The 26,715-nt window shown below is 50.3% G+C and overlaps 2 protein-coding genes across 2 annotated transcripts in view; one reads left to right on the top strand and one right to left on the bottom strand.

Annotated features, from left to right (window-relative positions):
• LOC144934894 (uncharacterized) overlaps window positions 1–2,475 on the top strand; it is a 56,042-nt gene extending 53,567 nt beyond the window's left edge. Inside the window, exons 4-5 of the mRNA XM_078861162.1 lie at window positions 380–2,230; window positions 2,459–2,475. Of these exons, the coding sequence (XP_078717288.1) occupies window positions 380–2,230; window positions 2,459–2,475 (1,868 nt within the window). The remainder of the gene's footprint in view (window positions 1–379; window positions 2,231–2,458) is intronic.
• A 3,757-nt stretch (window positions 2,476–6,232) lies between these two features.
• GTF3C6 (general transcription factor IIIC subunit 6) lies at window positions 6,233–19,072 on the bottom strand. Its single transcript, XM_078860735.1, has 6 exons — window positions 18,960–19,072; window positions 14,442–14,522; window positions 11,579–11,642; window positions 11,226–11,270; window positions 9,054–9,167; window positions 6,233–7,220 (listed from the first exon to the last, which is right to left on the bottom strand). Exons 1-6 carry the CDS (start codon window positions 19,035–19,037, stop codon window positions 6,919–6,921), a joined length of 684 nt encoding a protein of 227 aa, XP_078716861.1. The 5' UTR covers window positions 19,038–19,072; the 3' UTR covers window positions 6,233–6,918.
• Window positions 19,073–26,715: the final 7,643 nt, after the last annotated feature.

The raw sequence follows: 26,715 nt of genomic DNA, 5'->3' as shown, positions 1-26,715 counted from the left end.
TGTCAGCCCAGGAAACAAAGACTGCACGCAAAAACAGACATATCTGCTGTTTCACTGACACATTACAACTTTGAGAATTCATGATCTTGGTCCCATTGCCGTATGACAAACATTTTCGTTGCAGGGCACTGAAAGGCGTTCATCTGGTGTGAACAATGAGGCCTAATATAGTGATTTAATTGGCGGCTGTAACATTATTTTCAGGACTCTTCTTTATTTTTATAATGATGAAGAAAAAAGCCAACCGTCGAGGCTGATTGTCGACTGCGCGTTCTATCAGAGCAAAGGAAGATGTGAAGTGCGGTGCTATTCTAGCGATCAGTCACGACATCTTAACATCGAACTTAGACCATTTCATTTTTGTATTCATCGTGCGCAGGTGAGCTGACATCATCGCCCCCATCCCACACGACGGACGCACGGACGCCCCCTCCCACGGGCAACGCGAGCACGACCTCCGACCCCACCACCACCGCCGCCACCGCAAGGGGACGGCCGCCGTGGCATCTCCGCCCGCGGGTGGCCCCGCTCTTCCCCGTGCCGGGAGCGGCCGCTTCGGCGTGGGCGTGTGGAGGCCCCGCCGGCGTCGGCTCCAGCCTGGCGTACGGCCTGGGCGCCTGCTTCGCGCTGCTCGCGCTGCTCTCCCTGGCGGCGCTCGCCCTCTCCCCGGGCGCCCGACACTTCCCGGCGGCGCGCGTCCACTTCGCCGTGTCGAGCGGCGCTGCTCTGCTGCTGTCCTCGCTCAGGGCCGCGTCGCTACTCTGGCTTCAGAGCGAGCGATCGCCGTCGTTGTCGTCGTTGTCGTCGTCGCCGCCGCCGCCGTCGTCGACGCCGCCGCCGCTGCTCCCCCTGCTGCTGCTGCACGACGCGGCGCTGCCGTGCCCCGGCTCGGCGCTCGCCGCGCTCTTCCTGGCGACGCTGGTGGCGTCCCGCACGCGAGTGCCCCTGCTGCGCGGGACGCCCGGGCCCCTGGCACTGCTCGCCGCGGTGCTCGCTCACTTCGCCCTCTCGCTGGCCGCCGCCGCCGCCGCCGCGGGGCTCGCGGATGCAGCGACGGCGGAGGGGCCGACCGCGGCGGCGCCGTCGTCGCCTCCGCGCTTCGAGAGGCGCGGCGAGCCGCCTGCGCCGTCGGCGGAAATCGGCGGCGGCCTCGGGCCGTCCCTGCTCATGGTCAGCCGGGCGCTCTCGGCCGCGTGGGGCCTGGCGCTGTCGCTCGCGTACGTCGCGGCCTTCCCCGGCCTCCGGCGTGCCATGCGCTGCCGGCGCAAGGAGCTGCGGGCCGCCAGCCTGTGCAAGACCAAACTGTACGGCCTGGCGCTCCACGGCGGCCCCGCGGGTGGCGGCCTGCAGGCGTCCGCCGCCGTGGTGCTGCTCGTGGCCGCGGTGGCCGGGCCCTACTTCTGCCTCTGCTTCTACGCCGCCATCAGCTCACAGGGGCTCGCTCGCCGGGCCGGCGACGACGAGGAGGCGGAGGGCGATGAGGGTTTGGCGATGGCGCGGCGTGACGCTCTCCTCATTTGCCTGCGGCTGGCCGAGCTCGCGCTCTGCCTTGCCGCGAGCGGACTGGCGCTCTACCTCCGCCTGCTGCACGTGCGCTGGCGCGACGTGGCCCCGCGTCGCTTCTTGGACAGCGGCGTTCGCTTGCCTCCCTCGGCGCCGCGACACCAGCAACACGAGGCGTCCCGCAACGGCGGCGTCGTCGGCAACGGCGGCCTCCTTCAGGTCCACCCGGAGCTGCTGGACATGATCGACCTCAAGGGCAGCATCTCCAGCAGCTGCCGCTCGATGGAGCGCAGGGATAATGGCGGCGGCTGCCTGCAGGACAACGCGTCGGTGTCCGAGTCCTTCATCTGCGTGCGGATTTCAGAAGGCGGCGGTGACGGCGTTGGCGATGAGCAGAGCGGCGCCGGGGGCGGCAGACAGCGGTCGGCCAACAGCAGGCACCCTGCCCACGTGGGGGTGGTGGGCAACGGGCACGGCGGGCGGGGAAAGACGGGTGGCAAGGCGGAGGTGCGGAGGCGGGAGGTGCAACGCGACGGGGAGTCGTGCGCGGGAGACGACCCCGACTTCCCCATGCACCTGTCGTGGAGCGAGACGCTGCCTAGCTGCTCGCGGCTCAGGCAGGCCGAGGCGTCGTATCTGCCCGGCGCTTGCAGCAGCGACGACTCGTCGCTCATGCTGCTGGGATCCAGTAGCCCGGACTCGAGCAGCGAGAGGAAGCGGCAGGGCAGTAGCTACGAGCAGCAGCAGCAGCAGCATCAGCAGCAGCAACAACAACAGCAGCAGCAACGGCAGCAACAACAACAGCAGCAAGGCCACTATTCACCAGCCTGGTCGGCTCCGCAATACGACAGCGAGGCGTCGGCGAGATCCATGGGCGGCTTCCGATGGGCCGATGCTGATCCGGAAATTCAGGATGAGTTTCTCCAAGTGTGCCGGGATATTGACCGTCTCTCAGACAGCATCCCCATGTGACGGCTCCTCTCGGCTGTTAAACGAGAGTCGAAGCTGATAGGGTCGTGACCTGAATATTGTGCACATGGTTTTATCCGGTGTGTAAGAGACAACCATCGACGAGAGTGGATGTTAGGTTATTCACTACTTTTAAAAGGGGCTTTGGCTGCATACCATTTCATCACCAGCCATAATCCTCTGCTGGATGAAGGCCTCCCCAAGCAAATGCCATCTCTCATGATCCTGCAACGTAAAATTTCAGCAAGCACTTACACACGACCTTATTTGTCTACTTATTTAAATAGATTATCCAGCGGCACAACGTAAATTTGTTATGCTGCATTTACCCCGGCATGCCCCACCTGCCCGAGCCGCGTTCATACCACCTGTTCGCCCCCCAAACGTAGACATGAGCATTTCGGCAAGACTTAAAGACGTGGCTGTTTGTTGACGTTTCGCCCCCACTGAGTCTTAGACAGGGAATTCCAACAGCTATAAAAATAAAACATCGTCCAGGACTGGACTCCGTCAATATCCTTTTGAACGTTATAAATCAAACGCAGGGATCGTAGCTCTACGAAGGGGGTCATTTTGAAGAAAGCCAGGCCACCCAACAGGACAGCGGTGAAGCAGAAACAACCAGGGACAGCTCGCCTCTGCATGAACCAGATGAAACGCGGATATTTTTTGCTTAATTTTAGAGGTAACTTACGTTGAAAATTAAGTCCATGGACACATTGATGCAAAAAATTACCAATTTCTGGGATGCTGAAATATCTGTACGGATTTTGTCATTTGGAACAAAGTCTCTCATTTTCATATTGAGACAATTGTCTATTATAACGATATTACATACTTCTCAGAAAGGCACAGCAGTGACTCTTCTTTATTAAATTACAATCTGTATTCTCGAACACAATTCATGGAGAAACTGTAAAGCTCTCGTTCCTGTTGAACTCAAATTGGCCAGCCGGACTGGCGGATTTCACTTCATTTCCTGTTTTTGTGATGAAAGATCGTGTACGCAGATATTCCATCGGTTGGCTGACCAGTGGAATACGATTCTCATCTCTGTTATATCTGAAAAAATTGGGCCTTGTCAAGACCGACTGAAGAGGAATTTGCGCTGTGCAACGAGAAATATTCCGAGAATTAATATTATCGGTGCTTGTTATTTATAGAAATCAACTCCCCCGACCCATGGATCTCGTCGACTGAAACACTGCCGCAGACTGCGCATATCTCCAAATGTTGGAGATTTCCGAGAAAGCTTCCCACTATTTATGGATTACACAAACACGCATATTGACTGCCACGCTATGTGGGGCGTTTCCCCCCCCGCCTCCACGTCATTTGTGTCAAGAGATGATGTGATTGTTTAAACGTGTACGTTGAACATAGACATTGTTAAAAGAACCCCCCCCCTCGATTTTTGTCGGCATGGTACACTGCCATCTGTCGACGCTAAACTTCTTACAAGTTGCGTGCGAGCGTTGTGTCTGCCATGACCTCTGACCGGATGAAGACTTAACCGTTAGGCGTCTTTACGACCCCGTCCCATTGCTTGTGCTGATTTCAGATGTGAGCCTGGTGCCACCATTACCTCCCTGAATAGGGGACGTCTTCTGCTAATTTGTTGGTTTGTGACAACATCCCGGCGGATCAAAAAGAGCCAAAGCATTATTTGTATTCCTCTACTGCCGAGGCCTTGAAGACACGGTGCCATTTTGCACTACCTCAATATTGCAGCATTCACTGCACAACACACAGCTACAATTTTAGGGCCGAGCTGACCGAAGGAAGGTCCAGGGCTGGTATAGATTCCATATGCCGCTGATGTTGTCGATGGCTGGTAAGTGAACCCAGGTGGCTGGGTTCATAGTGCAGCGAGTGAACCACTGCCAGGTGGTGCTGCAGTGCGAGGTGACTGGGCAGCTCGTAGCTGCGAGCTATCACCACCGAGGACCTGGGTTCAAACCCAGGCAACCGCCTGTCATTAAATGGGTTCTCGAATGTAGCGAGTTGAGGGTCTGAACCCAGTCACCAAATGACGGCAAACCCCCCCAATAAATATGGTTCCGCACTTTGCCAAGCGACAGTTTTACTGTTGCATGATTGTCACGTGACAAATATTAAGGGTGGGTGGGAAAGTGCTGCCCCTACTGTGTGGACCAGAGGTCGCCTGACGTGTTCTCAGTATTGGTTCTGTAATAACCTCTTCTGCGGGCCGTTCTCTAACAAGGGGAGATGTACTTCCCTGCGAGAGTTCTGAAAATATATTTCATCTCATGCCACCGGTATCACAATCGGCATAAAATTGAGGGGCAGTGGGGGGGGGTGGCGGTTATTGAGTAAACGTTTTAAAATTACTGAATTTTTTTCACAATTGTAGAAATTGTTCATTCAAATCCCACCATCCGTCTGGAGTCAATAAAACAAGTACTGGAAGTCCACAGTGATTTGTTCTCTCACAGGAATGTGGATATCCCCACCATTGGCTCAAGGCTGCCAACTGAGAAGCACCCAAGCGCTTGTTACAGCAGACAATTTGGAGATTAGACCCCGGTGCCTAACCCACACATCTTTTATAATCCGAGCCTATGGGGCACATAACGGCAACTCATGTGAACGAGTCAAAACTTGCACTAGCTGCCCAATTAGGGCTGAAGAGCATCAATACACAATGTGTGTGCCCATCAATTCATCAGTGTGCTTGCTCATCAATAAAATTGCACCACTGAAATGTAAACATTGGTGTCACTGCTATTCACGAAACCACAAGCAGCACCTGCATGCTGTTTCACGAGGAATTAACAGTTTAACATGCTGAGAGGCACCTTTTATACTTTTTGAAAGGACAGAAAACACACTACAATACTGCAGCAGGGTATATGCAAGCTACATCTCAACTCTAATACGCAAATTAGCACAGAGACCTAAGCTAAGGAGTCTATCAATTGGCCATTATTAGCCATTTGAAGGAAAATCCATGACTATAGATTTGAGTGGGTAACGGATTAGCACGGTTGGTTACGTACAGTGCGAAAGAAGTTCAACGTACATACGCTCAAACATAATGTTTTTTTTTATAATTTGCTCCCTTGTGATTCGCTGAATTCTAATTCTGGATCATGATAATAGAATCTAGTGGCTGCAGAGTTTACCTAAAACTAATCAGAACATATACGAATAAAAATGTATCTTAACACGCACAATAGATTTTAATTGATGCGTCATTACATGCCAACTCAGACCTCATCGATGCCTTGCTTTGTGAGCAACTTAGACTTTTAAATTGCCAATAACAAATGCTTCCTTGCCTCTTGGCTGCAGTGAACAATGTAAAGTTATTTAACTACATATGCTCAGCATTTTGACTAATTTCTGCTTTTTTCTTAACATGGCACAGGGGAAAACAACGGACACGGCCCACAATAAACGTCTTGTGCATTTCGCTTTTTTAATGTTGAGGATAATACTGGATGCTGTAGCCAGTTGAGTGTTTTTCTTAATACTGAGTGTTTGATGTCGGTGTGTTGTGGACAGTACTGGATGTTTGTGATAATTGAGCTTGTATCTGAGTGTACTTTGTGTTACGTGTGGAAAATAAATGCTGTAAATAAATGCAAACCAAACAATGATTTTATTTAATGCACAGCCTTGTAAACGGGACTGATGTTACCGACTTATAATAGCGCTGACTTTATGCGGTATTGTCAACATACAAAATGTACCCAAACATTCCAAACTTCCATGTTCAACTCCATTAGGGTCATGGTGAACAAAACAACTTTTATTAACACGTCTACATGACATGTATCTACATTGTGTACACACAGTCCGAGTGAATGGAAGTTTCCCTCGACCAATGACATAAAGACCAATACAAACCTCAAGGGACATTCAGGATATTGCACAAGCATCATAAGCCACCTCCTCCCACTACGTAGATTCAACGTGGCAACACCGATGCCAGTGTGCTGTGACTTCATTACCAAACAACCTGCACAGGATACATCATCAGTGTCAATTACATAGGCTCAGCCTATTAGAGATGGCACAGAGCTGACTTAAACATTAGCCGTATGCAGCTCAATACCGGTTTATTATGTCTCGTAATAATTACATTGCAGAATGTGGTGGTGTGGTTAGGGAGTGTAACTCTTACCAGAAGGTGGATGTCAACTCAGCCCATCATCATCCTTCTGGAGGTAAATAAAATACATAACCACTTTGCAGCAAGTCAGTAGTTGTCAACCTGTGGAGGGAATGGCTCCCACGATGGGAAACGTGGAATTTTCTCCCCTGGTTCAGGCCTTTAGCAGGATGTGGCCCACTCTGCTGTTACTCCTTTGAGCAAAGAAACAATTGAGTTAACGTTAGTGGGCATGTTACACGGCCCACTCTGCGCAAGCCAGTGAAAAAGTCAGCCCGACAAAAGAACCACTGGAGATTGATGGGCCATCACGGCACAATTGAGGCTTCAGCCTTCGTGCCGGGAGATGGTTCGGGTACTGCCTCCTTGTTGCCCTCGTTCGCTGTTCCTGGGCTGGGCACCGCAGCCTCCGCTCGCCGTCGACCGTGATCGTTATCATCGTCGCCGTCGTTGTCCCCATTGTCATCTTTGCCGTCGTCGTCATCGTCGTCCTCATCCTCGTCGTCACCTCCTGTGACGTCTGTGTTCATCTCCTCCTTGGGCGGCTGCCAGTGGTATCCCGACGAGTGGCGGTATCCTTCCAGCGAGTCTAACTGCATCGCCTCGATGCCTGCGGGTGGGAGGGTGGGTGAGGGTGGTGCGATTGGGTCAGGGTCACTCGTGCTGTAATCCACCGTTCTTCACTACATTTCAGAGGGGGGCCACTTTCGCCGATAAGGCATCGGTGCGAGAGCCGCCACACCGCCTGCAAGGGGTGTTTTCACGTGTTGTGTATTGTCGGGGGCTGCACGTCAGGGGCCTTACTGCAGGCCACCAGGGGCCGCACTAAAGGCCACCAGGGGCCGCACTAAAGTCCACCAGGGGCCACACTAAAGGCCACCAGGGGCCATACTAAAGGCCACCAGGGGCCACACTAAAGGCCATCAGGGGCCGCACTAAAGGCCACCAGGGGCCACACTAAAGGCCACCAGGGGCCGCACTAAAGGCCACCAGGGGCCACACTAAAGGCCATCAGGGGCCGCACTAAAGGCCACCAGGGGCCGCCAGTGGCCCACGGGCCTTGCAATGAAGAACACCGCTGTAATGGTACTTGCGACTGCCACCAGTACAGTCAAACTCCCCTCATCTGCATTGATATTGGGGGTGCTATTGGCAGACACCGTTATCTACAACTATCTGTGAAAATGACCCCATAATCTAACGTGGTTACTCGTCGATAAAAGCAAACGGAATGAATTTGCTGCCAGTTCTCGGTGACTGCTCTCTTCCTGGGTAAAACGTGGATCGGATAAATGTAGCGCTTCTGGGAAACTACTGCTGGATGACTTGTTATCCAGACATGTGTGTGGATTAAAAAAATACATAGTTAGAGTTCTGTCAATCCACTGCTGGTTGAAGGCCTCCCCCCATGTTGTGTTGGTCATGGTGGTTGTTTGACATACAGTCATACCTCGTTATACGACCGCTTTGGAATACGTCGAATTTGGTATACGTCGTGTTTTGACGAGAGAAAAAATGTCTTGGGATACGACGCGCTTGCTAGAACTTGTATGGGTCGGGATGAGTCACCGCGTACCCACGTAGACCCCGTTCACGACTCCTCCCCTTCCTCACCACCATCCTCGTAGGCTATCAACTCCTCTCAGCAAGGTAAAGTGATGTTAAATTTTATTTTTATTTCAATTTATTTTAATTTATTTATGCATGTATTTTCATTTATGTATGCATTTTAGTAATAAGTAGTGTTTTAAATTATTTTATACAACTCCATTAATGTAAAATATGCCATATAAAATATAATTTCTTATACTCTGGAACGGATTATTTCCTTTCCCTTTATTTTTTATGGGAAAAATTCTTTGGTCTACATCATTTTCGGTATAAGTCCTACCTTCTGGAACGAATTAACGACGTATCCCGAGGTACCACTGTACTTCATCATGCTGATCCATTTAGGTTGGTGAAGCCGAAGAGCTCAGAATTAGTTCAGATATCACTCGTCACTGATATTAGCAGTGGTCAGGAATCAAATTTGTGGCCACCAGGTTCATAATGCAGTGCGCTACCCACTGCGCTATCATTAAAATGTGGTCCAGTTTTCAATCGCATGTCATGAGGTAATATGTAATGGTTGAAAACATTCTACTCACAAACTCAGTTTTCCTAAAGCATTCTATTCTGATCTACTATTTCAACAATTGGTGCAGGTATACATAACCTTCCTTCTGTCCCACGTCTGTTTCATGTCAGAGTGGGGAGGCAAAGGAGGCTGAAAGTACAACACACAACTACCTTGTTCCTTTGCGAGCACGTGACGTTACCGGATAAAAACCAAATTGCATCATTCGGTGCTATGACCTTGACTGTCACGTTTCCGGCACCGGTGAGTCAAGGGATAGTCGTGCCTGCCCTCCCTCACTCACTGCCGCCCCCTTTTTCTCACCAGAGATGGGCTCAGATGATTGCCTTTCGGATAGGAACGTTCGATGCATGAGCAGCTTCTTGGCCGTGTGACATTGGTAGCTCAAGGCCGTGCCCTCCGACGCGTCCCCAGGACCTGTAAAACAAGAGAAGCAGGCGTCATCGCTCACGGCTCAGCGACGCGTATCGTGACACCTTCAACGCTCCTTTGTACCAAGTTTTGCGTAATGCCCAGACGTCACGTGAGGATGAATACACCCATAGTCTAATTGAGGTAACGGATGCGTAAACTTTGTTTGTAACCAGGTGAGAGTCTATTGAGACAAGTATGGCGCAATATATCTCAACACATACAAAAGTAGTAACTATTTTTATTTTATACCTACGTGACTTTACCGAAAGAACCAAAGGGTATAGTAACTGAAATTAAATCAATAAATGTGGAAAAAATATGTCGTTGCAAAGTGCATTTAAATAAATATGCATTGTACACAATATGTGCAAGGAGTGTTAAAACAACTTGATTAAGATTATACATTCAACAGAAATAAACGCAACATGTTCAGAGATCTGACGTTAAAATAGTCAGCCAAGCCACCTGGCCACCATCAAGAATAAGTCGAAGATGATGACATGTGGTATTTACTGGGAAATGACTTTGTGAATTTCCAAAACATTTACATTCGTGACTGCCAATGAATGATTGCCTGTGGCAAGAAATTTGAGAAACGGTAAGGAATGCCCAATAAATTGGTTTTCCCACAACTTGTCACGAGGCGAATCATTGTCCATGCTGGTAATTATTAAGGAGTTAAACAAACCCTACTCCTCCTACAATTCCATGAATTGTTGCGAGTCAGGGGTCCCAATTTGCTTCCAAAAATTTATTATTTTTGTTAAACGGAGGGGTGAAGCAGTGGCCACTCGTGGCTACAGGGGTCACGTACACCCAACATACGAATCAAAACACATTTCGATCTAAAGCTTTCGTGACTGCAGGGATTCATCTTCTTGGTTCTTTTGGTAAAGTCACGTAGACGCTGTCTTTCCGACAGATCTGTTCTTCACCTGAGGACGGCTGCTTACGTTGTGGCCGAAACGTCGTGAGAATTGTATTTTATGTTTTATTTTTATTATTGTATTATTTCCCTTCTACGTGACTTTACCGACAGAACCAAGAAGATCAAAACACATTCTCAAACACGCATTTGATGCATGTATCGTGATCATAAAAAGCTAAATTAATCAGTGATCCTCGCGTCATTCCACAACTTCCTATTTTTTAAATGTTTATTATATCTGCTGCTCTACCTGCATATGCATACATGTGTATATATTAGTGCTGGGCGATTACTGTAATTGCTAACCCAGAATCGCGATCCAACTATTGAAATGGAATACAATTCCCAAGAGGAATGAGGGATCGTTAAAGACTCCTGGATAATCGATATTTTCTATGGGGCATTGCCAAAGTGTACCACCTAAGAGGTGACCCTTGAAATTCCCACCAAGATTCCAATTCAATTTAAAAGAGACTCAGGAGTTTCCATTGAAAGGCATGATAACTATATGCATGACTGCTAAGCTGTCAAAGAATCTCCGTTCTTTTGATGTAAATGCCAACATCCCCATTAAAAATGTTGTGGCGATTCCAAGAATCGCCACTATATAGTACCGTTAGAATCCCATTCAAGTAAAGGGAGATTTTACCTTCAGTATCATACACAAAATCACGATGCCTCAAGTATTTCTCAGCACTAATATCAAGTTATTTATTCCTATAGCAGCATGAGATGTATTACTATCACAGAAGCTAGGAAATGGCTGAGTTGATATAACAGCAGGACATTAAGTCATGAGTCTATGAATTTAAATCCTGGTCAAGGTCGTATGTATGTACGTTGAACTTATTTAGCACCGTACGTAGCCAACCGTGCTAATCGGAGGTGCGGGTCAACCTCGTTTGTTGGAAGTCAAGTGGTCGTCCTTGGGTGGAATAGACTGACCTCGGTCAAAGAAATGTGGGAATTGTCACGAATAGCCGAGGACCATCAACTGAAAAGAACACCAGCCAATGCTTGAGTACAACAGCGATATTATGACTGACCATACCAGGACCTTAGAGTAAACGATGCTACTTTACGCAATGTTAATACAGAAATGCCAATCAGTCAATCCGTTTTGCAACACTAACCTGAAGTGGAGTTTTCTTTGAATAACACGCACGTCCCGAGTGCATCTGTAAGCAAGTGCAAAAGTACAGCACGCAAAATTACGAATGTGTTTCCATGAAAAAAAAACAAGCTCAAGCCACTCACATTTTAACATGCAACAAATATCACACAATTTTGACGTACGTAGCATTTAAATGCAACCGCATCTGAAGACACTGCACACAAACAGTTGGCATAGCCTTTAATAGAGCGGAAGCCAGTCACAGGCAGAGGAACAAAGGCGGTTGTTCAGCCTGGACTTGAACTAAGTCATGGAGTCGATAGCACGGATAACTCCCAAGGAAACCACACAACCAGGAATGTTGTTCATTACCTTCGTATCGACCAGCAAAGACACAGCCACCCACTTGCATGATGGGTTCATCCGTGTCCACCCCCTGCAGGCAGTGTGGACATGAGAATGGGCGACAGTAAAGCTGGGTTAGGGCAGAGCAGAGGTCGCAAACGGGTTTTGATTACTTACCCGTACCCGGCCGCACCAGGGTCGCAAACGGGTACCCGTACCCTACCCGATACCAGGCTACCCGTACCCGGCCGGGTATCGGGTAGGGTACGGGTACCCGATTGCGACCTCTGGGATGAAGCCATGATGCAGGCGCAGGTGGGTTGATTCTAGGAACTTGAATTGTGAGAAGAGACAAGACGTTGGGAAATGAGTGACAAACGGTTACTCACCAGTGACTCACGGCCTACCCGTACCCGTACCCGTACCCGGCCGCACCAGGGTCGCAAACGGCTACCCGTACCCGGCCGGGTACGGGTAGCCGGGTATCGAGTAGGGTATGGGTATCGGGTACCCGATTGCGACCTCTGGGGCAGAGCTTGTCAAGACTTCCACCTCTTGCAATTGACTATGGTCCAACTTCCATGTTCACCAGCCTTCTCCATTCAAATGGGAATGAAGATTGAAATGCACAAAAGATTGCATGGCAACCGATGGTTGGTAAAATTTGAGATCTGGACCACTAATAAGCAACTTTGCAACAGGTTCATTTTCAGTGACTAAATGATCATGAATGGGCATAATCTCATCAGAAAATATAAGATAAGCAGGGCTGAGCCTGGGAGACGACTTGAGTATACGAGGTATTGTAGGCTAGGAATGCAATACTGTTAGATGACAGCACAGCTATCAATCTCAGTAGAGCTTTAAGTGTTAGCTCATGACATGCATGGGTTTCCTCCAGGAACTCTGGTATACTTCCAATTGTCAAACACCGCCTAATGAAATTTGATCAGCATTGCAATACAGAACCCTCCTGAATGAGTCTTGAGACTCAGCAAGGCTTTCCTTGGTGAAGTGCATCATCATCATTGTAACCACAACATATTAAAACCAGTTATAATCACCAACTATAAAGCTGCTTTCTTCTGAGATCTAATTAGGGGGACGCAACATCAATAATGTAGAGCCCTTTGCAAGTTCACTGCTACATGAAGGGCTCGCCATGCTGTGTTGGTCATGGTGGGTTGCTGGCTCAAACTTCACCATGCGTGTTGGTGAAGGGGGGCCAGAACCAGTTCATATATCACTGGCCACTGACATTAGCCATGGCTGGCTTCATAGCGCAATGTGCTGTAACCACTGTGCCATCGTTCCCCTTACAGGGAGATATTATTCCTCTATTTAAGGAACGAAACAGGAGGATTTATCCACAAACGTGGCTGTCCACCTGATAATGCTAGTTGTAATTACTGGCAAAACGTCATACTCAGATTGTAAATGTTGTGGATTTGCTCTCCAACACACAGGTGTGCTGTACTAGTAACGATTTGGCGTGTTCTGTTTACGTGACAAAGCTTACTAATTGGCTGTGTCGGGTGGTGGCGGGTTTAACGACACATTCGTATTTACGCATTTAACCCAAAAACACCTGTATTATGGCGATATTATTGCACACATTATACATGATGTGTGGATAATTGAGTTGTATCGTGAGACAAAATCGGGAATGAAGGATAAGATGGATGAGAGCGTGAGGGGACCTCATTCACACCAGCTTACTTTTCGTTTAATATTGCACGTGAACTTTCATTCATCAACTTGTGGAATGTATACAGCTAATTACACGCAAAAGAGAAATTAGATGTTACAATAGAAGTGTTTGGCGTGCGTGCAAGCGTTAATCCCTTGGGTGCAAATCAAATGTGTTGGATCGATGTCAAACTAAACCACAAGTCAGCTTTGGCTGGCAATACACAGCTTGTATCACATGGCACATCCACGGGTCAAGTGGAAAAATTAAAATGAAATATTACAACCTAGCAGAGAGCAAAAAAATGCAATGCTCTGCTGAGCATCACAGCATGCAATGGAATTCCAGGCACTCACTTTATACACACATTCAGCTTGGAACCTTTACAGACGTAGAGCATTGCTCTGGGAATTGTTTTAACGTGCCGAGGTATTTTTTTAATCCTGTTCAACAGTTTGGCTCTTGTTGGGACAATAACACTGCAGCAGAACATATTTTTATCATGACACAACAAAACATTCCAGTTCATCTTAAAGACAATTCGATTAAATCGGTTTGAGAGTTTAAGGCCAGCCATGGTTTGAAAGCTCACCATCTCTTCGCGGTTGATACAATCGAAATTAAATTTGCGGGAGTTGAATTTGCGGTTGTCATGCGGATAAACTGATTACCACAACAACAATGTGGAATTGCCTACACTGGCGAGAGACACGTGAACGCCGATGGGCGGCGGTGGCGCACGCCTGTAATCCACGATCTTGGAACCGAGGGTTGTTGGATCGCATACATTTTACGAAATATCCTTCTGATGGGCATCGAGTAGGTGCCTTACTCTGGTTTGCCAATAGAAGACAGTTTCTACTAAAGCAAGAACTAACATCACCTACTACATCTGTGTAGGATAAGAGTATTGTCCCCTCGCAAGTGTGGATTTTCTCCGAGTGCTTTGGTTTCCTCCCACACATACACACTCATTAATTGGCTGAAAAATCGTTATATATGCACCTCCGTGTTGGAAGATTGTGCAGCATTGCGATATGCAAATTGCATGAATGATGCATCATCATTATTATTATGTCCACCCATCACTCATTTCAGTACAATGCTACCATAACTTGACATTCCCAAAAAAATGTCACGCAATATATCAAGCAGAGCTAAAATATTAGGTAAGCGCAAACTCACATAACCTCCACTGACCAGTATTTTAAAGCTGTTGTTGCACTTGGCCAGGAAATCCGAGTCTATGATGCCAGACAGCTCAACCACCACGTATTGCTCCTGGAACAAGATGAAAAGCAAACAAAACGAGCGTGAGCAGTGATCATGTTGACACCTATTGGTGGAATGAAATATTGCCCAATTAAAACCCACGACGCCGATTAAATAGTTTTCATTTTAGGGCCACGGTGTCCTTGATGAATGTGTTGAGTTTTGTTTGTGTATTAGTGCTTGCACAGCACTGCCAACGCAGCAGCAGAAGCAGCGTGAGCAGAGAATTTGTAGTACTGTTGTAACGTCGCCTAAATTGTACTACATCTAACCAGTAACATTAGCTTCATACATTCAAGAGAAGACTCCGACAATCGTGTACGTTTGAACCTACAGTAAATGGGTAACACGATTTAGTAAAATATACTGCTCCACAATTGCAACAATCGAAAGCATATGTACCTTCACTCTCATACTTGTATTATTCAATTTTCATTTTACCATGGTAAGGCCCACTGAGCGATACAGCTCTTTTTCAGAAGCGACCTGGACACAGATGATAGCTCAACGAAGTTGTTCATCGTGTGGAAATGTAAAGCAGCCAGATATTCCAAACGCATGTTTTTTTAAATGTGGAGGGATAACCCGGAGGAAAATCCCCACTACCACGTGCAAACTGCAAATATACAGGGGTTAGGATCGAACCTACCACCACCTGCATACCAGGCGAGGTAGTTAACGTCTCACAACCCAGCCGCTCTCTCTCTCTCTTCCTCTCCAGGCTTAACTCAACTCCAGCTGCCATTCCACCCCTTTGTGTATCTGCTCAAATCACGACCGCCTTAACTGTTAACCGGCAGCCTCATGTCCGTCCGCTGATCCACACCACACGTAACACCCACGCACGGATTTCATCCCCGCTGTAGCCCGTTGTGGTGACCACGTCCTTTTGCCACACAGCCCCCTCAATTCCTTTATACACAGGGAATTGTCTTCACATGGATCGTATTTGTAATCTAAACTGGAATGCATAACGACACGTTCTGATTCTGCATTACGCGGAGGACGCAAGGACGTGGGCTGCGTTGTTGGGGGCTGTCCGGTCGCTTTCGCCAGGTGATTGAGCCGTGGCTGCCCGAACACTCGTTACTCCGTTTCACGTTCCACTCTTGTCATCTCACGAGGTGGTGCTCTTGAAAGGCGGACTCAAGAAAAACACATTCCTGCGGAGGGAGCTGGTAGGAACGTTGGGTTGCTCGGTCAATGGCCAGGGTCAACGGCGGCGTGGTGTATTCCGCAAATATGCCCGACTGTGAGGGCGGGCACAAGCCGGCGTGAGTAGGTTAAACGTTGAGTTTTATAAGGGCACCACGGGGTAACCTGCCCCTCCCCACCCAGCCCCACCCCTCCCACCCCCCACCCAGCCCCTCCCTCCCCACCCACCCAGCCCCTCCCCACCCTCCCCACCCAGCCCCTCCCTGCACGATGGACGGACACAATAAGCCCCTGTGGGCTGGTGTAACCAGGAGGTTCCTACCAGTATAAACACGTATATGCTTCGGCAACGAGAACAGAAAAAAACAACCTTGAAAGCTGCGGTAAGGCGTTGCAATGCAATAAATACCCAGAAGACATGCAAAGTTGGCCCAAAGTTGGCATGTCATTGGCCAAACGTTGGTTTCACGTTTGGCATTTGGTTGGCCCAACTATGGGATGTGATTGACCCACGCGTTCCACAGTCAACGTTGTAGTGACGTTATGAGAGCGCGATAATGAACTTTTAAAGTATTTATTTAACTTGACTGTGTCGATCCCGTTAACTACGAGTCAGGAGCTTGAATCCTCCAGCGCCAATTGCCGCGGGTCGGCTGCCTGAGACGACTGGCAGATGCACCGACATTGCCCCCCGCCCCCTACTGCGCCAACTTTCTGCGTTTTAGTCGCCCGACGCTACGCTCATTGTTGTGAGCGTCGCTCCTCTGCGCTCCGTTGTTGCTGGAGGGCGACTGCCCCTTAACTCCCCAGTAGCAGCGTCCTTCAGAAGTCTCCTCCACAGACAACAAAACTTAAGACGACAAAAACACGAGAGCAGTGAACGAGTGATGCCACGGGTCCAGCATATCACCACCACCCCCAGTCTAAGACTCTGACCCTCACCACTGACCCTCACCACCCCCAATCTAAGACTCTGACCCTCACCACTGACCCTCACCACCCCCACTCTAAGACTCTGACCCTCACCACTGACCCTCACCACCCCCACTCTAAGACTCTGACCTCCACCACTGACCCTCACCACCTCCAGTCTAAGACTCTCACCCCCACCACTGACCCTCACCACCTCCAGTCTAAGACTCTGACCCTCACCACTGACCCTCACCACCCCCACTCTAAGACTCTCACCCCCACCACTGACCCTCACCACCTCCAGTCTAAGACTCTCACCCCCACCACTGACCCTCACCACCCCCACTCTAAGACTCTCACCCCCACCACTGACCCTCACCACCTCCAGTCTAAGACTCTGACCCTCACCACTGACCCTCACCACCCCCACTCTAAGACTCTCACCCCCACCACTGACCCTCACCACCCCCACTCTAAGACACTGACCCTCACCACTGACCCTCACCACCTCCAGTCTAAGACTCTCACCCCCACCACTGACCCTCACCACCCCCACTCTAAGACTCTCACCCTCACCACTGACCCTCACCACCTCCAGTCTAAGACTCTGACCCTCACCACTGACCCTCACCACCCCCACTCTAAGACTCTGACCCCCACCACTGACCCTCACCACCCCCACTCTAAGACACTGACCCTCACCACTGACCCTCACCACCTCCAGTCTAAGACTCTGACCCTCACCACTGACCCTCACCACCCCCACTCTAAGACTCTGACCTCCACCACTGACCCTCACCACCTCCAGTCTAAGACTCTCACCCCCACCACTGACCCTCACCACCCCCAGTCTAAGACTCTGACCCTCACCACTGACCCTCACCACCCCCCCCAGTCTAAGACTCTGACCCTCACCACTGACCCTCACCACCCCCACTCTAAGACACTGACCCTCACCACTGACCCTCACCACCCCCCCCAGTCTAAGACTCTGACCCTCACCACTGACCCTCACCACCCCCACTCTAAGACACTGACCCTCACCACTGACCCTCACCACCACCACTCTAAGACTCTGACCCTCACCACTGACCCTCACCACCACCAGTCTAAGACTCTGACCCTCACCACTGACCCTCACCACCCCCACTCTAAGACACTGACCCTCACCACTGACCCTCACCACCCCCCCCAGTCTAAGACTCTGACCCTCACCACTGACCCTCACCACCCCCACTCTAAGACACTGACCCTCACCACTGACCCTCACCACCACCACTCTAAGACTCTGACCCTCACCACTGACCCTCACCACCACCAGTCTAAGACTCTGACCCTCACCACTGACCCTCACCACCCCCACTCTAAGACACTGACCCTCACCACTGACCCTCACCACCACCAGTCTAAGACTCTGACCCTCACCACTGACCCTCACCACCCCCACTCTAAGACACTGACCCTCACCACTGACCCTCACCACCACCACTCTAAGACTCTGACCCTCATCACTGACCCTCACCACCACCAGTCTAAGACTCTGACCCTCACCACCGACCCTCACCACTGACCCTCACCACTGACCCTCACCACCTCCAGTCTAAGACTCTGACCCTCACCACTGACCCTCACCACCCCCACTCTAAGACTCTGACCTCCACCACTGACCCTCACCACCTCCAGTCTAAGACTCTCACCCCCACCACTGACCCTCACCACCCCCAGTCTAAGACTCTGACCCTCACCACTGACCCTCACCACCCCCACTCTAAGACACTGACCCTCACCACTGACCCTCACCACCACCAGTCTAAGACTCTGACCCTCACCACTGACCCTCACCACCCCCACTCTAAGACACTGACCCTCACCACTGACCCTCACCACCACCACTCTAAGACTCTGACCCTCACCACTGACCCTCACCACCACCAGTCTAAGACTCTGACCCTCACCACCGACCCTCACCACTGACCCTCACCACCCCCAGTCTAAGACTCTGACCCTCACCACTGACCCTCACCACCCCCACTCTAAGACACTGACCCTCACCACTGACCCTCACCACCACCACTCTAAGACTCTGACCCTCACCACTGACCCTCACCACCACCAGTCTAAGACTCTGACCCTCACCACCGACCCTCACCACTGACCCTCACCACCTCCAGTCTAAGACTCTGACCCTCACCACTGACCCTCACCACCCCCAGACTAAGACACTGACCCTCACCACTGACCCTCACCACCCCCAGACTAAGACTCTGACCCTCACCACTGACCCTCACCACCCCCAGACTAAGACACTGACCCTCACCACTGACCCTCACCACCCCCAGACTAAGACACTGACCCTCACCACTGACCCTCACCACTGACCTCCACCTCCTCCTCCCAGTCGCCATCGCCCAACTCATCGCCGCTCGCCATCGCGAGCCGCAAATCCCCACAGCGCATAGGCACGGGGCTGCCGTCTTCTCGCTTCCCATTGGTCCTCGCGGCGGATCGTGGCGGCTCTCAGCCAATCGGACGCGCGTGGGCTTTGTTCATCCGCACTATGGTTTTGAGATAGATGTGACGTCATGCGTCGGATCCTTAGGCTTCTGTCGAGTTCGATAAGCAAACCGAAGTTCGATAAGCAAACCGAAACCGGTTCGGTTTGCTTATCGAACTCATTGGCAGCCTGACTGCTGATGAGACACTGAAAATCAAAACCCGTTCAGAATTCGCTTGTTGAATCAATGCAAGCAAGCCTGGCTGCTCATGAGACACTGAAAGGCAAAACCGCCTCAATATTTGCTTGTGTTCAATCAACCAAAGCAAGCTATATGTTCGTGATGAGGCACTGAATGTAAAGATTGATTTAGAATGATTGTGCTGCACCAATGCTGCTGCTCACATGCACGCCTAGAAAGCCGTGTATCTAATGGGATGTGTAATAAATTAACCCGTAAAAACAAAGTTTTTCACTATAAATCCTTTATATGCCAGTCCCTCCAGAAAAACGCGATTATGCGATCGCATGATTCCATGCAAAATCAGCCAAAGTCCGCATATTTATGCGGGGGGCGCGTTTTTTCAAATACGCCGCACTTTCGCCGCATAAATTGCAGATTTCTGCGCGCAAAATATGCGGGCTTGCATGATTTCATAATCCCCGCATTTTCGTTGCAAAAAGTCACATATATTTCTAGATTTGAAGCTTTCGTGACTGCAAGGAATCATATTCTTAGGTTTTTTCGGTAAAGTCACGTAGGTAAAACATCAAAATTAATGAAAATAAAATAAAACAAAAATCACGACGTTTCGGAGGCAACACAAGTCTCCGTCATCAGGTGGGACCGTCACAGCCAGATTTGCTGCATCAAGTGATGACGGAGACTTGTGTTGCCTCCGAAACGTCGTGATTTTTGTTTTATTTTATTTAAATTAATTTTGATGTTTTACCTACGTGACTTTACCGAAAAAACCTATGAATAAGTCACATATATCTTAGCAGAAAGTTGAAAAATGTTGCGTTTACTTCACACAAGCGCAGCCATTTCCCCTGTTGCCATGGGAACGTTATGAAGTGACGTCACTCATTACGCGACATCATTGAAAAGCTGCAAACCCCGCGATGCCAATGAAACCATGATGAAGAGTTTATGCAACTTTACAGTTGTAAGATTGCACTTTTTTGTTAGTAGTATGTAAATTTACATTACTGTAAGACTGTACTGTTACTGTATTGCTTACGTTACTGTGCACTGAAAACACTTATTTTAACAGAAGATGTCTGTTTTGTATAGCTACCTCTGTAAAACAGGATGCACACATTTTATTTTTTAATATTTTATTTATTCAATTTTACAGAAGTTGTAGCATATTCATTTTGTAAAGCTACAGAACTTGTTCGACTCAATGTTTTGTAAGTTTGAGCCATCTGTTTGTTAAGGTCTGAAATAAAACAAGATGAGAACTTAAATATTCCCAGCACTTTCTGTGATGTAGTATGCTTGCTTATCATAGGAAGTAATAAGAAATGACTCTTTACATTAAAGTAGTAGCCTAGTGAATAGGGTGTTGGGGGAATCACTTTTTTTTCTCTTTTTCATCAAACCGCAGTTTTTGCAAGTTCCCGCAATTTTTGCAAGTTCCCGCAATTTTTGCAAGTTCCCGCAATTTAATCGCATAAAATTGCATAAATATCCCGCATATTCCATCGCATTTTTTAAGAAAACGTGCCGCATAATCAACGATTTTTGCCCGCAACAATCACCAAAAAACTCCGCGTTTTTCTGGAGGGACTGATATGCGTGGCGGCTAGAGTCCTCTCGTCCTCTGGCTTGAGATGGCTGCCACCTATGGGTCAGATGATTTTCTGCCAGCATTAAGCAATTGGTAATTAAATATTTTTAAAAAATTCCCTAAACAGTGTAAAATTTTGGAAAATTGTTTTCACGAAAATTAATTGTCACGCACAACGAGTCAGTGTGGAAAATGTCAGCTCGATTGGATCACGGGAAGTGGGTTAAAAAACGACCGAAAGATTTGCACGGTCGTAAGCAAGCAAGCAAGCACGCAAGCAAGCAAGCGAACTTAATATAAAGGATTTAATAAGTATAACCCGTAAAAACGAAGTTTTTCACTATAAATCCTTTATATGCGTGGCAGCGAACTTAATATAAAGGATTTAAAAATATATTCGCCTGTGGAGGACGCGGGGATCGAGACCGCGACCTTTGGCATGGGAAGCGAGGGCGCTACCAACTGCGCTACTCCGCCACGGCCTGTGGAGGGGTTACGCTCTGGGCTCTTACACTGTGCGTTCTATTTGAATATATGTAAAATATTTGTTTTTGCCTAAAAAGTGTAAAATGTTGGGAATTTTTTTTCACGAACATTAATTGTCTCGCACAACGAGTCTGTGTGGAAAATGTCAGCTCGATTGGATCACGGGAAGTGGGTTAAAAAACGACCGAAAGATTTGCACGGTCGTAAGCAAGCAAGTATGCAAGCAAGCACGCAAGCAAGCGAACTTAATATAAAGGATTTAATAAAAATACTGAGATGTGTTTAAAAAGAAATCAATGGATGAATGTGGCTCAAGTTATTACATTTTACCGTATTATACTGACACGCCGCGAATAGTATAAGCCAAGACCGTAATTATAATATATTCAAATATGCTCAAAATGTCACCCCCCCCCCCCCCCCAATATATTGCTATGAAAATATTTTTAAAAATAAATAATTGCGATGGTATGTAAATAAAAACAACAATTTGCTAAACCGTGGCCATAATATCTGGACTTGTCTTTATATAGCAATGCATAGATTTCTGTTTATATGATTGTGGTTATGGTTGTACTTTATGAATCCCTAATCTCTGCCATTACATACAATGAAACAAAAAAGGTAAAAAAATAAAAACAGCAATGTAATAAAATATACTATTAGACATTATGGTAAAAAAGAAAAAAAAATTCCACCCCATGTATTAGTGATTTTTTTTTATATTTTAGGCAGGAAATTAATCTTATTGGTTCTTTCGGTAAAGTCACGTAGAAGGGAAGTAATAAAATAATAAAAAATAAAACATAATAAATACAAAGGAAATTAGTTTTCTAATTTATATTTTTTTTCTTGGGGGGGACCCCCAGACCCTCTGGAAGATTTGATCCCCCCCAATGTTGACTCCATGGCTACGGCCTTGTTATAAGCATGTTTGACCCTTTATCGCAATAAACCAGCCGTCAACATGTTCAAACACCAAACAGAAACCTTTTGCAAGGAACCATGTCTGCATTAACAACACGTACTTGCGGTGAACATGCAAACAAAAACATGCTCTGGTAATATATTTGTATTGTCTTTGAAACGGATTGGTCTACACCAGAGACAGCCTCCTTTAGGGCCGAGTCAAACTACCTGCAGTGTTAGACAAGAGAACGCCTATAAGACGAACAAGCCACGAATATGTCTAGATTTGAAGCTTTCGTGACTGCAAGGATTCATACTCTTAGGTTTTTTCGGTAAAGTCACGTAGGTAAAAGTAAGTAATACATAATAAAAATAATATAAATAATAATATAAATCTTTTTTTTATAAATAATAATAAATAGAAATAATAATAGAATTATTATTTTATTTAGTATATTTTTATTATTATTTATTTTTCCCTACGTGACTTTACCGAAAAAACCTAAGACCACGAATATTTGCCATGGGAACAAACTCGCGGCATTTGTGAAGTTACCTTCTCGTTTCCCCGGCGTGTTTTACTGGCAAGGGAAACTTGCGACCCTCATCAACATTGACAGGTCAGGGCAAGTAGTATTGTGGGGGTCGCTAGCCCCCGAGATCCCTCCCTCGATAATGCTAACGGCCGGGCTAGCATCATCAATTGCCCCCCCGCTGCTAGGTTCCTCACCCGTGGCGTGGGAACCATCGCCCGAGGATTCCCCTCCCCCGCGGGTCCGCGTAGCCGGCATGGCTAATTACCGAGTAGTATTCTGCCCCTCCCTACTACGATACCTCCCTGTCCTAATCGCGCGCCTGCAACCCACACGGAGCGAACGTACGCACGCCCACACACACACACGCCGCTCCGCGCACTCCAACTCAACTCGCGTTATGATCGCGCACCTGTATCGCACACGGGGTGGTCGCACGCACACACGCGCAGCTCCCCACGCGACACACTGCTCAACAAGATCACGCGAGACCACGCTTCGCTATTAATGATTTATTATATGCTACCTGCGAATTGATGTGGAATCAGTGAGTCGACGAGGCTGGCCTATTCCACCCGAACCTGTACCTATTCCCTATGTATCGGCTTACGCTACCCTACTTCACCTCCCCACTCACTGTTTGGTGCCCGCGGTGGTTCGCTGCTCCCGGTGCTAACAGCGCACCTCGATGCGTCGCACGGACGTCCGGGTCGCTGGCTGGAGCTGCTGCGGGTCCGCTGGCCTGGAGAGAACCGTCCGATTTCCCCTTTGCGCTTCCCATTTATCCTGATTCCCGGACCCCTACCCCCTTCCCACGCACCGTGCGCCTTCGCTATGCTAATTAATCCTTTGTCCGCGCGGCGTGAACTCCAAACAATGGCACGCGCCCCCCTCGCCCGGGCCAGGCAGCTCCGCGGTGCCTTTGTTCCGCTAATCAATGAGCGACCTGCACGGCGCAAATTCCAATCAATCCTTTTCTCACGCAGGCCCCCCTCATCGAGGTTCATGCGGCGGTGTCCATCACAAAGGCCCGTCGTGGGAAGCTGTGCATGGCTCCTCGCGCGCCTCCCCTCTCCCAATTATTTATACTAATAGCCTTATCCTTTAACTCCCCTAACAATGGTGCCTGCGCGCTCAAGCGTAATTATCCCAACCCTCCATGACTATGCGCAACAGCTCCTGCGGTCCCGCTATTCGTGCTGTCCCGTCCCTCCCCTGCTTGCCCCGTCGACCCGTGGGGGTGTGTGTGGGGGGAAAATGCACCTCAACCGCGGTGGCCGAATGCCCCATGCCGCGACCACACCATATTACGGCTGGTCGCAGCGCCGCGGCGCAACGTAGCACGGGGGAGGTCGTCCAATTCCCTGATCGCCGGAAACCGTGAGAGTTAACCCCGATAAGGGTTTCTCGGATAAAAACCGGTCGGCCAGGTGACCTCCCCTCGGAGCTCTATGGGGGGGGGGGGAATGCGTGCGGGTGTGTTCGTGTGAGGTGAGGTGAGGGGGACGCGGGGTTGGCTCCGTTGCTTGGTGGTGGCGAAGTCGGGGGTTTGGGCGCCTGCCGAACGGCTTCGTGGCGGCGGCATCACATAGCCCCCCGAGGTGCCAGTCCCCGTCCCGGGTTGACTGGAGCACCTCGCTTGGGCCGCGCCCACGAGGAAACGTTGCGGGGTCCGGGGGATCCGTCCGGACCTGGTGGCTGGCCTCGGGGCGGGTGGTTCCGTCCTCTGTAGCTCCTGCGGCGGTCTCCTCCTCCACTCCAGCGGCTCTCCCCGTCCTCCGGCACCTGTGGGCTGGGGCACAAACTCAGCAGCGGAAGGGTTTAGTGGCCGTCGTCCGCGTCTTCTCCGGACTGGATCGGGGCATCTCGGGGGCCCGGCGGGGCCCATGTAGTGTGCGAGGCCCCCCAACACGAGGGGTGCGGGTACTCCGGGATTTCGGGGCCTTCGGGTGACGGGGTCCTCTCTCGCCGGGGCCGCTTTCCACGGTTTTAAGCGGCGGACGTTGACCACCGTCTCTCGATCCCTCTCCCCGCCATAGATTAGTACCGTCCAGGGGGATATCTGCCGCACCACGGTCCAGGGTCCCCGCCAGTAGGTCGTCAGTTTCCCCACCTGCCCGGCCCCGACGCGAGGGGTGTGTAGCCACACCTTAGCACCTGTCAGGAATAAGGGGGGTTCCATGCGGGGTCGGGTGCCCTGTTCCTGCCGCCGATGCGCGGCTTCCCCTTGCGGGTATGCTCGGCCTCGGGCTTCTCGCAGGGTCTCCAACAGGTGTTCCACGGGGCGGCTTCCCTCCTCCGGCTGGGGGGAAGGGACGCCGAATAGCAGATCTGCGGGTAAACGAGACTCACGGCCGAACATCATTAAAAACGGGGTTTGTCCCGTCGACGTGTGTACGGTGGTGGCGTAGGCGAAAAGGGCGTAGGGGAGGTGTTCGTCCCAATCCCGTTGATTTGCGGCCGCCATACGTTTGAGTTTCCCCGCTAGGGTCTGATTCATGCGCTCCACCATACCGTTCGCTTGGGGGTGGTACGCTGTGGTTCGGTCCTTCTGGATTCCGAACTCTCGGCACAGTGCCTGGAACAACTCGGCCTCGAACTCGCTACCCTGGTCGGTGAGGACTCGTTCTGGGATCCCGTGCTTAAGTACGTAGTGTTCCACGAATGCCCGGGCCACCACCAAGGCCGTTTTATCAGGGATGGCCACTGCCACGGGGTAGCGGGTGAAATACTCTACTGCGACAAGGATATATCGGTTGCCTCGATGGGATCGCGGGAATGGCCCCTGTAGGTCAATCCCGACCAGCTGATTCGTGCGGCTGACGCGGAACGGCCTTAGGGGCACCTGGTATCGTGCCGGTTTCGGCCCGCACTGCTGACAGGCGCGGCAGCCCTGTACCCAGGCCGCCACGTCTTGTGCCAATTTGGGCCAGAGATACTGGCGACGCAGGGTCTCTCGAGTGCGTCGTTCCCCATCGTGGCCCCCGAGTGGGTGGTCATGCACCAGCCGAAGCAGCTGGGGTCGCACCTGGGCAGGAACACAGATGCACCCCGGCTGGCCGGCCTCGGTTAACTCCCGTACCACTCCGTTCTGCACACACAACCGGGCATACAAACCGCTCCAGGGTCCTGGTAGGGCGCTCTTTTCCTCCCGCAGGGCCGCCTCCACTGCCGCCAGATCGGGATCTCGCTGCTGGGTCTGTCTCAGCTGCTCGTCGTTCAGGCCCGGGAAGGCGCAGCCGACGTCCTCCTGGATCCGTCCGATCGGGTCCCGAGCCGCGGGTCCCGCGCTTGCCGGGCGGTCGACGGGATCCTCGGTGCCACCTGTGAGGGCCTCTGTGGCGCACACTGCACTCTCTCTCGCTGGGGGGGGGTCAGTGGCCGCGGCCGCTCGGGGGTCCGTTGCCTGCCGGCAGCGTCCCCCCGTGAAACACGGGCAGGCCTCCTCCGCCCTTGTCTCGGCGTACACCGTGGGTCGCCTCGACAAGGCGTCCGCGTTTGCATGCGTCCGGCCAGCCCGATACTCGATTTGCAGGTTGTACTCCTGCAACTGCGCCAACCACCGGGCCATCTGCCCCCGCGGCTCCTTGAATGTAAGAAGGAACTGCAGAGCATAATGGTCAGTGCGTACGCGACATCTCCTGCCGTACAAATACGGCCGGAACTGTTTGCATGCGAAAATCACGGCGTACAACTCTTGGCGGGTCACGCAATAGTTCAGCTCGGCCCCACTCAAGGTCCGGCTGGCGTACGCGATGACTCGTTCCGCCCCATCCTGTACCTGTGACAACACCGCGCCCAGCCCGCTGCTGCAGGCGTCGGTGTCCAAAATAAAATCGGTGGTAAAATCGGGGAAAGCGAGGGTGGGGGCGTGGGTGAGGTGGTCTTTGAGAGTGGTGAAGGCCGTCTGGCAGGCC

The sequence above is a fragment of the Lampetra fluviatilis genome, chromosome 11, assembly GCF_964198595.1.
Source record: "Lampetra fluviatilis chromosome 11, kcLamFluv1.1, whole genome shotgun sequence".
NCBI classification, from domain to species: domain Eukaryota; kingdom Metazoa; phylum Chordata; class Hyperoartia; order Petromyzontiformes; family Petromyzontidae; genus Lampetra; species Lampetra fluviatilis.
This window is presented reverse-complemented; position numbering and strand designations above follow the sequence as displayed.

Coding starts and splice junctions, on each gene's coding strand:
- GTF3C6 (XM_078860735.1), bottom strand. CDS start 19,037: ATGCGCTGTGGGGATTTGCGGCTCGCGATGGCGAGCGGCGATGAGTTG. Junction 11,643..14,441: donor ACAACAGCTTTAAAATACTG/GTCAGTGGAGGT, acceptor CACTGCCTGCAG/GGGGTGGACACGGATGAACC. Junction 9,168..11,225: donor CAAAGAAAACTCCACTTCAG/GTTAGTGTTGCA, acceptor CTTGTTTTACAG/GTCCTGGGGACGCGTCGGAG.